At 30.5% G+C, this 18,347-nt stretch overlaps 2 protein-coding genes across 2 annotated transcripts in view; one reads left to right on the forward strand and one right to left on the reverse strand.

Annotated features, from left to right (window-relative positions):
* Positions 1–8,355, reverse strand: part of LOTGIDRAFT_102434 (hypothetical protein) — a gene marked incomplete at both ends in the record, with an annotated part of 14,519 nt that extends 6,164 nt beyond the window's left edge. The window contains 15 exons of the mRNA XM_009045905.1: positions 911–1,167; positions 1,464–1,600; positions 2,209–2,294; positions 2,419–2,580; positions 3,231–3,439; positions 3,777–3,931; positions 4,322–4,439; positions 4,741–4,816; positions 5,102–5,163; positions 5,452–5,523; positions 5,757–5,918; positions 6,284–6,496; positions 7,097–7,222; positions 7,461–7,560; positions 8,156–8,355. Coding sequence (XP_009044153.1) covers positions 911–1,167; positions 1,464–1,600; positions 2,209–2,294; positions 2,419–2,580; positions 3,231–3,439; positions 3,777–3,931; positions 4,322–4,439; positions 4,741–4,816; positions 5,102–5,163; positions 5,452–5,523; positions 5,757–5,918; positions 6,284–6,496; positions 7,097–7,222; positions 7,461–7,560; positions 8,156–8,355 — 2,135 coding nt within the window. The remainder of the gene's footprint in view (positions 1–910; positions 1,168–1,463; positions 1,601–2,208; positions 2,295–2,418; positions 2,581–3,230; positions 3,440–3,776; positions 3,932–4,321; positions 4,440–4,740; positions 4,817–5,101; positions 5,164–5,451; positions 5,524–5,756; positions 5,919–6,283; positions 6,497–7,096; positions 7,223–7,460; positions 7,561–8,155) is intronic.
* Positions 8,356–9,875: 1,520 nt separating this feature from the next.
* LOTGIDRAFT_208594 (hypothetical protein) lies at positions 9,876–18,139 on the forward strand (the record flags this gene model as incomplete). The annotated part of the gene is made up of 13 exons (XM_009045906.1): positions 9,876–10,670; positions 10,825–11,023; positions 11,289–11,368; positions 11,697–11,765; positions 12,031–12,168; positions 12,653–12,763; positions 13,082–13,216; positions 13,574–13,684; positions 14,369–14,536; positions 15,363–15,521; positions 16,925–17,032; positions 17,440–17,561; positions 18,004–18,139. The coding sequence occupies exons 1-13, from the start codon at positions 10,578–10,580 to the stop codon at positions 18,137–18,139; spliced, it is 1,629 nt and encodes a 542-aa protein (XP_009044154.1). The 5' UTR covers positions 9,876–10,577.
* Positions 18,140–18,347: the final 208 nt, after the last annotated feature.

The following is an 18,347-nucleotide window of genomic DNA, read 5'->3' on the forward strand; positions in this document are numbered from 1 at the left end:
TTCCATACATTTCTAAATAATATATCAATAATATAGCTTTCTGTTTACTAACTTCCATACATTTCTAAATAATATATCAATGATATAGCTTTCTGTTTACTAACTTCCATACATTTCTAAATAATATATCAATAATACAGCTTTCTGTTTACTAACTTCCATACATTTCTAAATAATATATCAATAATATAGCTTTCTGTTTACTAACTTCCATACATTTCTAAATAATATATCAATGGTATAGCTTTCTGTTTACTAACTTCCATACATTTCTAAATAATATATCAATAATATAGCTTTCTGTTTACTAACTTCCATACATTTCTAAATAATATATCAATAATAAAGCTTTCTGTTTACTAACTTCCATACATTTCTAAATAATATATCAATAATATAGCTTTCTGTTTACTAACTTCCATACATTTCTAAATAATATATCAATAATACAGCTTTCTGTTTACTAACTTCCATACATTTCTAAATAATATATCAATGGTATAGCTTTCTGTTTACTAACTTCCATACATTTCTAAATAATATATCAATAATATAGCTTTCTGTTTACTAACTTCCATACATTTCTAAATAATATATAAATAATATAGCTTTCTGTTTACTAACTTCCATACATTTCTAAATAATATATCAACGGTATTGTTTTCTGTTAACTGACTGGATTTTCATTCATAAAGTGTCACAGACAGCTTAATTTTAGCAATGTATACAGTAAGAAGACAATGAATGACCATCATCATTCTTCAAACCAGCTTTGAGCTCTTGAGTCTCTAGATTAAAAAAGCTCTTAGCTTCTTGAGCTGGACTATAATAATTATATTCACAAATGTTCCTAGCAAGGAAGGGAATGGGTACCTTTATGGGACACCTGATTTCACATTGATTTTAACACGGAAAATAAGAAAAAAGCAATAAGTTTATTACCACAAAATAAAAATAAATATTCAAGATTCTTACCAAAGTATTAGATTTTAATTCCTTCAATATTTTACATTTTTTGATAGTAATCTGTTTAATCTGATTCTTTGCATCATTTTCTTCAGCTGTCAAATCGACCTTCTCTGATTCTACACGTAATATACTGTCTTTTTTATGTGATATCTGAGTCTGTAGTCGTCTTTCTATTCCTTTCTGTTCTTGTAATTTTTTCTGAAATAAAATCATAATAACATAGTTGTAATTGTTGATTGAGGATGTGTATAGCTTCTATTTGTGTTATAATTTTCTTTGTATGAAAAGTTGATAATTCAAGACCAATGCACTTGGAGTGCACTGAGTTTACAATTTTCATTTTGATTTGAAGAAAGAACTAGAATAGATAATATAATATCATCACAATCTTTCTCTAAATAGTATTTTCAAAAAGTTGGAAATGATTTAGGTGCTTAGTGTTCAACAGTTGTACGCCTAACTCAATAAAATTCAAAATACAAGTCAGTACTAACCTTTTGTTCTCTCAGTTGATTGAGAGTTGCATCCCATTCTTTTGATTTAGTCTGAATTTCACGATATTTATCTTCTAGAGATTTGATTATTTTCTCATGGCTCTGAAAAAAAGGCATATCCATTTTATGGCATAACACTTTTGATACTTACAATCAATCAATCAATCATACTTTTATCATGGTTAGCTTAAAAGAAACACAACTGACCTGTATTTGTCTTTTTAATTGATTTTCTCTCTCTACATCAGTTGAAATGGACAGAAAACTGGATTCTCTACAAAATACATCATGATGTTATAGAGCAGAGGACAATACATGAACAATATATTTATACAAACTGAACAAACAAAAACAGACAAGTATTAAACATACTTACTTGATGAGAGTGTTTTTAGTTGAACAGGACCCATCATACTTGGATTTTTTAATGGAATACTGAAAATATTATAATAACATAGTGAGAAAAAGTTGGTCAAATGGTGGGTGTGAATTCTAATCTTAGTCTGTTGACTTTGAAAAAGTAGTCTTTCCTTCATATTTCAGTTGGTACAGAAAATCTGGGAGAGAGGAATGCCAAGAGGTTTAGCCAAAGGTGAACCTAAGTTGTTAAACTTGTCAAAGATGGTTGTTTCTTTGCTCTTTCTTTCTTCAGTTTGAATCTTCATTTCCAAACTAACTTTGTTGAACTATATTTCATTTGAATTAAAAGGCCCCATCTAATAAAATCTGGGATTGGCTAACCCACCATGAGTCATTGTTAAAAAAAAATGAATTCTACATGACACACTTTGATTGGATAAAAATTCATTAGAACAGGATTGTGGTAGAAAACTTGTTAGATAACAATGGAGAGGAAAAATATTAGAAAAATTGTTATCTACTTTAAGATTGAAAGGTGCTTGGATAAATTACAAATTGACAGTAATGGCCTACCTGAGTATCAGCAGTATAAAACATGTTTAATTCAGAATGATCTTTAATAACACCATCTACATTATCTTTAGTATATTTATCTCCTACTGGTATAGAATGAACACGATATAAACAACATAGATATCTCATCACAGGATCAGGGCATTCAAACATATCTTTTAAATAATGGTGAAAACCATAGCGTCTGAAATATAAACAAGGATAGTTAAACCAGTATTACAAGGAATAGATTTATAACTATTTTTCTTACAAGTAAAAAAATATCAAGTAAATCTTGGAAGAACACTCCACTATTGACATTCTCGTTACAATAATACTATAATTCTTTATACATTTAACTACAAGTTCACTCAAGATGTGTTAGATTCTCATTCTGTTACTGGTAGTTACATCAGCTGTTACAGTGAATAATTAAACTACTTATCGACTATTTAATTTTGAGGCGTTTTTGTAGCTCAATTAGATTTCATAGATTAGTTATTCTGTGCATTTGTGAGCCAGAAAGTTAAGGCTAATTGGTATACTTGTGAGAAAGTTGACCTAAACTGATTAGGCTAATCATCCTAATTGACCCAGTAGGTGTTCAGGCAATTTTATCAGACTTTTCTAAGATGGCGCCATGTGGAAGTTCAATAACAATAATAATCAAAATAGATGACTTTCTTTTGTTGTTTTGCAGTCATATTGCCTAACCACCCATATCAAATTTCGCAATTGTAGACCACTTGTAACCTAATCAAAATTGCCCCAAATCGTACTGGCAAATCGAAACCAAATCAAATTAGCTGATAAAAACACCTAATGGCTGAGTATCTGTTTGAAATGAATACTGACCTATAGTGATTAATATCATATTTAGCTTTATAAGATGACACAGCTTGAGGTGGCATTTTAGCAGCATTAACTTTCAGTTTCTGTTGATCTCTAACAGCAGATAGAAATACTTCCAGATCTTCAGCATTCTCTACTACAAACATCTTCATATCATTAAAGGAGATGTGAGTTTCTAAATACTTGGCATCAGCTGGATTATATACATTCACCTGGAATGGAAAACAGTGAATGAACGACTGGATATTTATTCAAATATGTCTTGATCTGTGCGTATATAAAAAGACTGGATAATTGTGATAAAAAGATTACATTATCAGTATTTAGGGATGCTGGGCAATATCAGCTTCAGATGATGGAAGGGGCCTATAACTTGCCATCAACCAACCAAGTAGAAAATCAGAAATATGCATGCCTGAAAGAGTGGAATACTAAAAACCTTTTCGAGACTACATTAAATTATATAGAAAAGATAAAAAAATTTCCTTTGGAATATTTCAAAGGAGGCAAGATGAATATTGAAACAACACAAAATTTCTGTTAACTTACACAGAGCAGAACAGGTTCACAAATTTCTCCTCTAAACTTATCTCTATTTTGTCTTAACCACACAACAGCTTCATATGTATCCCTGTGACTACGTCGTAAACTTTCTAGTCTTTGATTACCAATATCTTGTAGCCTGCGTAATGACAGCTGCATCTCTATTGGTCAATTAAAATAGATTAGAAGGTTTCAGCAGTGCAATAAACTTGAAAGTAAAACTTGATAATAAAGTGGAAGTCAACAGTCAACCAGGCTTTATATGTGTTATCAAGAAAAGACCATTGCAAAAAGGTTTGACTGAGGTACAGTAGAAATGAAAAGATCCTTACTTAGTATTATCTTCTCAAAATAAAATTCTTTTTTACTCTTTTAACTGCTGAGTGGTTTTAAACGATCAACATCTATTTTATTGTGTCATTCGAACAACTAGACTGAAGTATTGATATGAGGCGTATGCATTATTTCAAATTATCCAAAACCCCAAGTTAGCAAGCTAGCACCTTACTCCAAAAGTCATCCCAGTTTCCGAGCTTGGTCTATTGACATACCTTGTAACTCTCTCTTCTTGTTGTTGATATCCATTCTGAGACTGTCACCCTGTTGATTCAAGTTACTCATTTCTTTCCCAGCATTCCTCATATCTAGATTGATCTTTTCTATAGCAGGCTGAAATCATAATTTCATTTCATATACAAAGATTGATCTGTTTTATATTGGACAAGATTCTTGCCTTGCTGAAGTAATGGTCCTGTGCAGTTATTTTAACAAAATACTGTTAATTTAATGCATGACAGAATGCTGACAAAATCATTACAACTTGGCCTGTTATCTACTCTTTCAACATTTTATTTCCCAGATGAATCACACATCAGACTTTCATTCTGAAATGCAATACAGATTGCTGACAAAGTTCATCTGTCCTACTAGTCAACCTGTGTTAACAATCAAAAATATTAAATTCCAATACCTGTACATCTTCTGTAGTGTCTAAATTTGATAATTCTTTCTCTAAAACATGTAACTGTTTCTTTAACCCACTTAACCTGGTCAAGCAGAAAAAATAATTTCAGATTTCATATGGAATCTCTGCTTTACCTGTCCCAATTTCATACTTAACCATAGTTTATTTCATGTTGTTCTTATATACAAAGGAATTCCCATGAGTACACACTGTAGCATGTGGACCAAATAGATAATCCTTTCTTAATAATGAATGAAAAATAATAATACATCAGATAGCTTGAAAATTGTAAATATTTGATGCACTTGCAAAATTGTCTATCATATTGAGAAATAAAAAAGTCAGAAATCAGAAATATTTTTCTTACTTTTTCAATCTTCCATCTTCCTCCTCTTGTTTAAATTTCAAATCTTTCTGAATGTCAGTTATCTGAAAAACGATGAAGAAATAAAAAAGTTACTCTTCAAGAAATGTATTTTGTTTTTTATGTGGGATGTTATGTAGGAACGTCCGCAATTTTTTTTTAAATTGAAAACGTACACAACAATTCACTTTGCCAGAACAACATAAGTCTAATCTCTTTTTTCCTCTCAATTTCACGCTTTTAATAATATTCAGATAGAATACAATTACTAAAGATACAACTAATTGTATTTGAAAAGTGTTAAATTAAAAGTTTTCAATATCACAAATTAAAAACAATTTAAACTACATTACCTTATCAGTCCAACTCTCTAATTCATCTGTAGCTGATTTCACCTTATCAGCATAACTTTTAATCTGTGTACTCTATAGGAAATAAATTTCAACAGAAATAATCAGTTATATTGACCTTCTAATAGAAATCCTTAATTGACAACACAACATTTATTCTCATGGAATTATCAGCATAACTTTTTATTTGTGAGCATCTTACAAGCCAAAATCCAAGGGAATTAAAGTAATACCAACCTCAAGTAGGTCCAAAAGTCTATGCTGGTGTCATAATTACCAGTTTATATATATCAAAGATAATAACTTACTTTCTGTTTAATCTGGGCTTCAAATGATTCTTTAAGGTGTTTAGCTGCCTGAAGTTCTTTTTCTAAAGGAATGAGGCTGGATTTTGCTTTCTTTAATTCATCCTCTTTTTCTTTTAAATTGTTCCTTTTTTCTATATAACTCTTTCTGGTGTTTTCATATTCCTAAAATAGACATAATTAACATATCTTGATTGATTCAATTGAATAACATTCTTGAACTACAAATACCTTCTTCCTTTTGACAACAACAGATAATGAATCATCCACTCTAGCATGCAATAGATAAAGCAAATACTTCACAGCCCAACTTTGAAATATACTTTAACTGCAAATATAACTGTAAATATCCATTGAAAACTAAGAGCTTTAGCGATTTTAATATCCATGACAAGGGCCAGAACTCTTATCTTGTGTGTAATAATCTTAGGATCTGGTTGTTTTTTTAGGTTGTATCTGTTCTCTTGTGGAAATTACATCACAATATCAGTGACCAGACTGAATGACTTTATTTTATTTAAATAACTTACCACCCAAGGTTTTTTCTTCTTCAGTAAATCTATTCTTTCAATATGTGATTGTCTTTCACCAAAGTTTTTAACATCTTGTTCCAGACGTGCATTTTTCTGTTTTTCTTGTTCCAGTCTGTCTCGTAATGTTGTGAAATCAATTTCTAAAGTTCTGGCTTGTTTCCTGGCATCTTTCAGTTTCTGATGGTTTTCATACAATTCCATACCACCAACCTAGTCAACAAAGTTACAATAAACAGACAGTAAAGTCTTTGAATGGCATTTAGCACTTGTGAGTACAATATATAGACACAGCTTTATGGAACAACAATCACTGGTTAAAGTTTTATGCAACGTTTCGACGTGTTTCCCTCGTCGTCCTCAGGCACATAATGAGAAGAAGTGATGGGCAAACTATATATACATTAATGCTTATTATTAAGAACACACAATGTGTCTATATATAAACAGATAGTACCGGTAGTTAAGGTTTTGAGGCAATGACAAATTCACCATATTAATTATATATATTTCATCAAAATGCATAAAATGTTCTATTCATATTTGTGAATGTCAACGTGGCAATAGTAAGTCTATTGACAATAAATTACCAGTTATATCATTCTGTATTATCTGAACATGTACAGCATTGAAAAACTCATATTGAATTTATCTAATAGCCCATATCGCAATACATATTGCATTGCAGCCCTGATATGATATCGTTTCATATCGTATAATATCACAGCCCTCATATTGTGATATGTATCATACAGTGACATGTTTAGGCAATATCCAGTACTACTACAGAAAGAGAATATTAAGTTAACTTACCGCCTTTTCTGTATTCTCCAACATTTCTTGTTGAGACATTTTTGCAAAATCTGCCACTTTCTCTTGTGGCAAAAACTGACATAAATTACCAACTTGAATACTCAATCTAGCTGCTGTTTCTTCAACCTGAATAAATCATTAACACATGTATTTGACAATCTGTAATCAGAGTTCTAACTAGTGCTAAAACATTCTTTTAATGTCTGAACATACTGGTATGGTATACTGCTTGTGGATATCAAGTATCAATATCAAATAAAAATATTTATTCAAATTGATGTGGAACAAAAACACCAATAGCCCGGTTTATTGGCTCAGTTTAAAGGGGAATAGTCAGCATTTAATAACAAAATATAAAACATACAGCTTTCTGTGTAGATGGTCTACCATTGACCTTCCATGTCGATGAATTATTTTTATGTATTTCACGTTTAATAATATAGTTATCTCCTGAGGCATTGAACCTAAAATAAAAACAAGTTTAATATTTAGATATTTGTCCATTTGAAATAACACTTGGAAGATTCATACAAACAAGACACACATTTCCTTCTGTAAATTCAATTTCACAAAGTATATGAAAATTCATTACTATTTATTAGTTGGTATGAAATCAATTAACAAATTGTAAACTATTTTCTGTATGTACCAGTAGCTCAGTATAAAAAGTGTAATTAATAATAAGAGTTCTTTTTACCCTAGTTTCATTTATAGGTACTAGGTAGTTATTATCTACGTTATAGATATACATTATATAAACTAATATAATTTTATAATTATACTTGACTGTTTCATCTCCATTATGGAGACTCGGTCTGTGATAGTATATATTTTGATTTAATAAAACAACTGAGATATGCAAGCATTTAATATTATTGTATTATCATATTTTATTTATTTAAGATAAAAAAATAACATATTGCTATTCTGAAACGACAGAAGTGGGACAGTTCTTTCCTTCATATTGATGTATTAAATAAAAATAACAGTACAATGGATTATCATCAATCTAAATGCTCTATAAGAAAGAGGTTGGGTCCCCAAGACCTTATTACTTACAATTCAAGTTCAATTTTTCCTGCAGAATTTCCATATTTAATGTATTCAGAAAACTGAGAAGCTCGACCCAATAGACTTGTTTTTCCAGCCAACCCCAAACATATAGCACATACTATAGTTGATTTACCAGTCCCATTTGGTCCAATGATAACATTTAAACTGGGTCCAGGATAAAATTCCACTGAATCATACGTCCTGAAAAATGTTAAATATTGACATCAAATAGTATTCTTCTAAAGAAACAAAAAAAATCAGTCTAAAAGAAAAAGAACATATCATGATAAATGACTTCTTGTAGGTTATTCTTGTGGGTTCTCTCTACAAAATGAATTTTTGAGTAAGGATAACTTATTTTGAGTGAGGTTACCAGACCTAGCTGCATCATTTTTCTGCTATTGTGTTTTGTAAAAAATCATGGCCCTCATAAATTAAATCAAACAATTTAATGATCCGGATGTATAAAATGCATGTTAAAGGTAGACCCTACAGGTGCGGCATTTTGGGGGTTGATTTGTGCCTTACATGGAAATAGTCTGCAGAGCAATTAAAAATCTTTAATAAACGTTAACCCTGAAAACTGATATTATTTATCCAATTTACAAGTTGCTTAAAGTGACAGCTGCACCATTTTGGGGGGTTGATTTTAGTCTTGAATATATGTAAATAGTCTTCAGAACTACTAGGAATGTAAGAAAATCGCATAATTCCTTTACAATACTTCAAACTAGGAATTTTAATCACTATTTCTATATATGTCTCTTCTATATATCGAGTCGTCATTTTAACATTCAATCGCAGATAATTCTAGACACACATGGGTTTGAAGGTTGAAATTTTGATAGTGAGATGTGAACATCATGACTGATTGGCTCAGCTAAAAAAAATCCTGTTTAAGAGACTGAGTAAGATTGATAAAAAAAATGGCGCACCAGTTCCTTTAACAAATCAATGTGGAATTTTATCAGCTGATTGGGCCACCTGGTGTATTTCAATGTAGGCCCCTTTCTATGGAAAATTATCCATGTTCCGAAAGTCAATATAAATTAAGTAAAAAAGAAGAAAATGTCATTTCAAATTCATGAAAAGAAAATCTAAAGATAAAGAAATGGGAAAAATTTGATGCTTTTCATTACATAATCAATGTCTGACAATGCCAATTAAAGTCAAAGACATTTGTTCTGTTTGTCAGAAGTTGTGGTTGGCAAATTCAAGACACAGATTTGAGCCAACCAAAAGTTGACAAGACTTACAAGATATTTTCGAGTTTTATTCGAACTATGGAACCTTCAACAAAACTGTCCTTCCCCTGGTTTGCTCGAGAACCGCTAGCATTTTCATGTCTAGGCATACTTTCATTCTAAGAAACGATATTCTTAGAAAAAACTTCAAAAGATTTCCCGCAATTTTCGTCAAACCTGGAAATTCCCCTCAGTTGACTTTAGTATCGTGTAATAACTTGATATGGAATTAATTAAGGACTTATTCTTATTGATAAAGATTAATAAACCTTCAGATGTCGTGATTTGTAAGTCAAAACTATTTTTCAAGCAGAAAAATGATTGTAAAAATCATAGACAGACTAGATGATGAAAAGATATTTTTAATCCAAATACATATTTTACACTGATTATAATTATTGGGAATTCCTCTGTCTAAAAATAGTAATGGTTTCCTGGGGAATTCTTGTTCCGGTGAAGTATGAAAAATATGAGACAATTTGTAATTATCAGATGATCTGGGCGAAACCGAAAGGAAATATAGATCTATAGTAACTTTCACTCATTTGAAGAAGTAAGCCTTTGAATGAATCTGATTTCAGCCACGAATTCCTAAGTTTTTCAGAGGATTCTCTATTTCGGATGGAAACTTGTTGAAATCAGAGCCGGACGGATCAGAATCCAGTGTCACTGTAGTGTTAAGTTACATTTATTTGTTCTGAGGCTAGAGAAAGAAGAGTAAACCGATAAATGTGAACAAGAAATAGGCTTATTCCAATCAAATCTATAAACTGAAGACTTGGACCCTGTTTCTCAAAAGTCCGTACGACTAAACATAAACACGTTGAGTGAAGAAGAAACGTTATTTTTGACGTTATCAAATCATTGAGGTATAATGTTTACGTTCGTTCGTTAATCTACGATATTTTGAGAAACGGAGTCCAGAAATAAAGGGAATTTATGTATGTGTAAGAAACATAAACCTTAGGCTGGCAGGCTGTTGCTTCAACTGTTATTTTAGTTATAAGTAACCAATGTGATGTTAACTTGAGTGGGGCTGCCATTTCAGTTTAATTTCATAATTCCACAAACTTTGGTCATACATTTGAGTTACAGCAACCGTGTAACTGACATCTTAACACCCAGACATTCAACCCTTGTGTTAAGTTCCAGTGTTTTATTGGAGAGTTAATTCAAATATCAAAATGAATGTGATATTAGCTGTCAAACAATATGTCAGTAAAATGATAGAAGAAAGTGGACCTGGTATGAAAGTTTTATTGATGGACAAAGACACTGTAAGTACATTTTTCAACAAATCTTTTTAGAAATATATGTCAAATACCAGGGCTTAAAAAAAGATACCTTGAACCACTGATATTTGATTTTTTTTAATATTTAAAACCATTGAAAGCTCATTAAAAATTGTTTGTTTTATGAATATATTTTCAGACTACGTATGTTAGTATGGTTTATGCCAAGTCAGAAATTTTACAGAAAGAAGTCTATTTGTTTGAAAATATAGATTCTGGAGCTAGTCGCGAATCCATGAAACATCTAAAATGTATCACATTTCTACGTCCAACACAAGAAAATGTACAATTATTAGCCAGCGAATTAAAGTCTCCAAAATATGGACTCTATTATATTTGTAAGTACCAATATCAGTGGTATTTCTTCTTTAAGGGATTTTGTGTATCGGGGACATTGATAGCATCAGTTTGCACTATTCCAATTTTCAATCAGATATTTTATGTATTCATTCATGTAAAACCCAATAATCCTTCAGCCATCTGATTGCAAACCAATTCAAATTCATTGTATAAACCTCTTAATCTGTACGGTATATAGTTTTTGTAGAGACTATCTCCAAAGGACACAGTGTAACAGTCAAATATGTATTCATTTTGTTGTAGATTTTAGTAATGTTATCAGTAAACAGGATGTAAAGATACTGGCTGAGGCAGATGACCAAGAAGTTGTACGAGAAGTTCAGGTATATTTTTCAGTTAGTTTTGAGTAAACTTCTTAACATTTACTAATCTGCAACCTATGAATATGTAGAATTTCAATAATAAAAATGATTTAGAAATATTCCTGGAGCTCTAGATTAGTTACATTTTGATTGTTAACACCAAATCTTTCTATTTAGTGAACAGCTTTACAGCATTATTTATCAATAATTTTAATCGTTTACAATGAAGTTTAATAACGAGTTTGATATTATTTGCTGATGTTTGTTTGAATTTTGGTACTATTTATCAATCTTTACAATGTATAGAGCAACACCCTTTAATATTTATTGTTGTAATGATTATTTTCAGGAATTCTATGGAGATTACATAGCTGTAAATCCTCACCTATACTCCTTTAATTTGATTGGCTGTGCACAGGTAAGTGTCAAGCTGACTCTGTCTTCTGTGCTTTTCTTTATAACAGGATTCAATTTCCATTTGAATTGCAATTTGTCGCACCAAAATCATGTGGAAAATTACTTTGAATTTTGATTCAAATTTTATAACATGTAGTGAGTAAATGAAATGACTTGGTAATAGACCTTAAATTGATACATAGCTGAATATAAATCAATCTTAATAGTCCTTCAAGTTAAAATTGAATTTAAACAATCCAGGTGAAATAATTTATTTTAATATTCAGTCTCTAGCCTGGTCTAAGCCTGTTTTAACCAGAACAGCACAAGGCTTAGCAGCTGTGTTATTATCACTCAAGAAATGTCCCTTCATTAGATACCAGAACTCTTCAGAGATGGCTAGAACTCTTGCTGAAAGTGTCAAGGTAAGAGATCTCAATAGTGACTAGTATAACTGGGTTGTCCACAAGTGCTGTCGCCTGAGGATTGTTGTTATGTTTTGAATTATAAATCTCTGGATCTGTTGTGATGATATTTACTGGTGATAGGTATTGAAAGCTGACACTGAGTTGATTCCCGAAAACACTGTTTGTGGCCTCAGAATTTTTCTTAACCTGAAGAAGGATTTAAACCCATGATACCTATTTGCCTTGCAGACAATAATCCAATAAGCTTCAGACTGAGCAACAATATAGATAGTGTTTTAACTAGTACTGGCATGATATATCGCGATACAACTTACCACGTTTTCTTAAATTTTATGCCGTTACTTCTTATCACGTATTTTATCGTGACCCTTGTATCGGCATGATTGGCGATACCCAGCACTAGTTTGAACGTGGTATTAAAGTTGAACTTATATCTGAGTACTTTGTTTTCTTGTAATACAGTATATGTTATTTATTGTAGCAAATTATAATAAAGGAAGCAGGATTATTTGAGTTTAGAAAGACGGATGTGACGCCTGTGTTGTTGATATTAGATAGAAGAGATGATGCTGTTAGTCCACTGTTAAATCAGGTACTGTTTATACTTTCTCTTTCACACTTTCTCAGCTGTGATCTCTGAGTAAAAAGTGAAATAATGCAAGAAAAAAAAGTATTTTTGTTTCCAAAAACCATACTTGAGAAACTTTGCGATGTATGCCCACATGAAGATATGATTATGATTAATGTGATATCCGAAATAACCAATATCGTCCAGCTCTACAATGGAGCACATTTCAATTCGTGATAAAATCTTCTGATTATATTGATGTATATGACTTTTTATAGATTTAACCTATTATGATATACCTACTGTTAATGATGGATTCATGTATTTTTTATGATTTTTCAGTGGACATATCAAGCTATGGTACATGAACTACTGGGTATAGAGAATTCTAAGATCAATTTATCTAATGTACCCAACATATCAAAAGATTTAAAAGAAGTTTTACTGTCAGCTGAACATGATGAATTCTATGCTGAGGTAATATAAATTTTTTTTTCCATCAAGATTGTCTTTTGTAATTGACAGGAACTCATTTGATAATGTCGACACATAAAATCTAATTATGTGGGCTGGAAATTTTTTCAATTCCATTATTTGGAAAAATGGTATTTGAGATCATTTAACATTAGTGTTTTATAGGACTATTTTGATGATATTAACCCAGGACATGTTTTCAAAAGATTAGTGCAAAAATGATGGAAGAATTCTCTTTCAGAAGTTGGAGAAAAAAAGACAATGTGGTCCAGTTCTATCATAGAAAATAATCATTTAAAATTTGCTTACATCTATATCTATTTGATTGTAACCGAAAGAATTCATTTTCTAATATTCCAGAATATGTATTTAAATTTTGGAGAAATGGGCACCAATATACAGAAACTGATGGATGAGTTTCAGAAAACATCAAAAAATCACACCAAAGTTGAATCAATACAGGACATGAAGGTCAGTATCTAGTTATCTGAATAAACTGATATCTAGCCAATATCTAATATCCAATATCTGGCCATGGCCTTGGAGAAAGGTGTTGAGACAATACATTTCAACTATCATCCCTTATGTATCGTTATATAAAAGAGAAGAAAAAACAGAAAGGAAAAAAGGAACTATATTTTACAAGGAAAACAACTTATGTTCAAGAGGATCCTTTTTACCAGTTGCTCCTTGGCTAAACCTCTTGGTATTAATCTTTCCCAAATTATCCATGTCCATTTGAAGCCAGGTTGACTGGAATAATCTTGAAAGATGACTTACTTAAGGTCACCAGAATTTCCGACAATTTTGAAAATGATTATTTCTTGAAGTAGTTGACTTTGTAATTGTATGAACACCCATTAGTTAATATAACAGTAGGATATCTTGATTGTTTTTATGTTGATGATTGTTATCTGATTATGTGCTTTGGGTTTGGATTGTCTTAAAGGCAAAATTTATCATATCTACCTTGAAATGATATTAAGAAACCTTCTCTTCAATTACTTAGTCGGTATTACAAACTTAACACAACACATTTCACTGATAGTTATCTACTTGTTTGATGTTCTATACCGAGTTATAAGATCCAACTTTACAATTTACAAGATATCAAATTATTTTAGTTTATCAGAATATCTGTATTTATATTTGTAGAATTTTATAGAGAATTATCCCCAGTTTAAGAAGATGTCTGGTACTGTATCAAAACATGTTACAGTTGTATCGGAACTGTCTAGACAAGTTGGTTTGTATTACTTACAAGATGTATCAGAATTAGAACAAGAAATAGCCTGTCATAATGACCACTCGGCACAGCTACAGGTACAGAGTTTCTTATTTCATTAAAGATGGGTTCCCTTATTTTTATTTATGAAAATGAAAATGCTAATACTTATATGAATAGAAAGTATATGTGTTCTAATAACTTGGAAAAATAACAGTTTGTGTCACATGAGTATAGTAATTCATAATTTGCTAAATTAGAAGAGAAATACCAGCAGAATTCCAATGAGTGACCGATCAAGAAAGGTCAAAGGATTTTTTTTTTTCGTTTATCCAGACTATGCATACAGATACATTTGTAATTGGTTAAAACTCTTAATTACTTGCAATAAGAACATAACGATATGATTAAGAATACATGATAATTCATAAGAAACACCAATTAAGCAAATAGTTAGCTTAATTTGACACTAAAATAAGGAAACCAATCTTTAAATGGTATTCATATTTTCTCTATTCTAATAATCATCGTTCAGAATAATCTTTTCTACTATATTGAAACCCATCTTTAAGTCATCTAATTAATATTATTTTGTATAACCAGTTGATAGAGCTGACTTTCTGATCTGATATTACAATGAATACTGAAATATATATTAAGAGGGCAGTACCCAATGTTTTTCAGTGTCAAATAGTAATTGAACAAATTGTCAGATTTTCTTTCAGGAATGTGTTATTATACAGATAGCTTAAAAAAATGACAATTTGAAAAAACAACCTGGAACCTAATTATTGACTGAATGTTGGTAACTTAGGATTCTCAGTAATACCCAGCACTAATTCTGAGGTGTATTAAACTAGTTCTAGAGTCATGTTTTAACATCATAGTGATTCTAAGACGTCCTTGATGTTGTCTATTTTATAGAGAATAAAAAGTTTTTTTACCAATGATAAAATTCGACCGAAAGATTTATTGAGGTTGGTTATGTTATATGCCCTACGTTATGAGACACATACCAATAACGACCTAGCTGGATTAGTGGATTCGTTAAAACGTCGCGGAGTTTCAGAGGATAAAAGATCGGTAAGTTAATATATTTAAGAGAGTTTGTAATATATATTGTTCTATTGCTATAGAAAATCTTTCATTATAAATACCCCTAACCGCACGTCTTTAAACAAATATTCCAAACTTGTCTCAAAGTGTAGTAATAAGTTCTACTGGTCAAACATGAGTAGTGACACAGGCTGAATATAAGTAGGTTGTGGGTTATCTGATGATCTCTACTCACCAGACTTCAGTAGGGACACAGGTAAAAATAGGTTAGTTGTAGGAAGATCGCACAACGTGAGACTCTTGAGTAAGAACATGTTTTAGGTTCTGTTTTAATATTTCTTCGTTGAACTGTTGTACAAGCTACTTAACACTCCTGTCCTAAATGTCCATATAGCTTATTATAAATTAAGTAATTTTATTGTAGAAGTACTGAGTGTATAGATATATCTTGATTTGTCCAGTGCTTTTAAGACAGTAAGAGTAATTAGCTCAGCAATACTGAATACAATACTGAATACAATACTGAATACAATACTGAATACAATACTGAATACAAAATACAATACTCAATACAATACTCAATAAAATACTCAATACAATACTCAGTAAAAATACTGAATACAATACTCAATACAATACTCAATACAATACTTAATACAATATTGAATACAATACTGAATACAATACTGAATACATTACTGAATACAATACTGAATACAATACTGAATACAATACTCAATACAATACTCAATACAATACTTAATACAATATTGAATACAATACTGAATACAATACTGAATACATTACTGAATACAATACTGAATACAATACTTAATACAATACTTAATACAATACTGAATACAATACTGAATACAATACTAAAATACAATACATAAAATACAATACTAAATACAATACTGAATACAATACTTAATACAATACTAAATATAATACTGAATACAATACTAAATACAATACTGAATACAATTCTAAATACAATACTGAATACAATACTAAATACAATACTAAATACAATACTGAATACAATACTGAATACATTACTGAATACAATACTGAATACAATACTGAATACAATACTAAATACAATACTAAATACAATACTAAATACAATACTGAATACAATACTGAATACAATACTAAATACAATACTTAATACAATACTAAATACAATACTAAATACAATACTGAATACAATACTTAATTCTTAAAAGTTACATGTTGCTGTGGAAGAAGAGGTTGCCAATTTAAATAGCACTATGTAACTGTAGCTCAAATTGGATAAAGATGTCGGTAGCATATGAAAGAAAATACCAGCATTAAGCTTGGAATTAGTCTGACTCTTGACTGATTGAGGAGGCATCAGAACCTGCTATATGCTCTGCAATAATATAGCCTGATATCTTCTTTAGTTAGTTCATGCAGTATTAGAGTATGGAGGTAAAAGAGCTAGAGGAAGTGATTTATTTGGTAATTCTGACCCATCAGCCATTACTAAAAGAATTATGAAAGGACTGAAGGTATGATTTTATTGTTTTAATTTGTACTTAAATTAATAGAAATTATATTCACTGAATACATTTTTTGCAAAAATATCTACTTTTACCATAAAATGCCATATTTTGGTATCAGTTCTATAATATGTCTGTTGTCAAACTGAACCATAAAACTTAGTTTATTATAGATGTGAACAGTTCACTGAATATCTGGATAGTAAAATTCACTAATTGTTTGAGCAATGATCATAATTATTTTCAACTTGTTTCTCTTGATATCGTCATTAAGTAGTTTCATTTCACCAAATATTTTAGCTGCAAATTTGACTGAATCTTATACACTGAAAGATATAAAATGAACTGATGGCACAAGACCATGTGTATAATGTTATAAAATTATTTATAATCTAAGATAATATTTATGTTTTTAGGGTGTAGAGAATGTATACACTCAACATCAACCATTGTTATCCTCTACATTAGATCAGTTAATACGAGGTAAACTGAGGGAGGCTAGTTATCCTTATTTAGGTACTAGTCAACTCAAAGATAGGTGAGTTAATATAACCAGTTTTAATGCAGTCAATATACATCATGTGGGCTAGCTTGACAACAACATGCTGTCATTTATTAACAGTGTCAAAGTATTGGTCAGTTTCTTAAAAAAAACTAATTTGAAATGATTTTAATTTTCACTTGATTACACTTGATTAAACTTGATCTGAACACAATTTGAGTAAGAATTTCATTAGATCATAGATGGTAAATGAAGAAAATGTAAAAGATGAAAAAATTTTTTAGACCATGGATGGTGAAGTCACCCACGGTAAAGCATGAAACTGAACATCTAGTTATACATGCTTATCAAATCTTGGCCAGACTTGTTGATATCAAGACTGTTTAGACTAAAGTACTATTTGTCAAATCAAACAGATGGTGAAACTGTACCTGTAATATAAAGAGGCTCTATTTGATAATAACTGACAATATTTCAGACCACAAGATATAATAGTATTTATGATTGGTGGATGTACGTTTGAAGAATCTAAAGCAGTTCATATGTTAAACCGAAATACACCTGGTGTTAAAATAGTTCTTGGTGGATCCTCAATTCATAATTCTGATAGGTAATATTTTTAATTAATCTCTGCCATTGGATAAGGAATTTTAATTTGAGCCGTTTGGTTTGTTGGTAATGTTTAAATCTATCGTTGAAATCCAAGACAATGTATCCTGTTTTCAGCTGTTTTTATTAGTTCAAGTTAAAAGAATTGTAGACCTGTCATGTTTGTTCTTGAGTTTCAGGAACTACGGACATTTGTTAGAAAATCAGAATGTA

This window comes from Lottia gigantea, assembly GCF_000327385.1.
Source record: "Lottia gigantea unplaced genomic scaffold LOTGIsca_1, whole genome shotgun sequence".
Taxonomy (NCBI): Eukaryota; Metazoa; Mollusca; class Gastropoda; family Lottiidae; genus Lottia; species Lottia gigantea.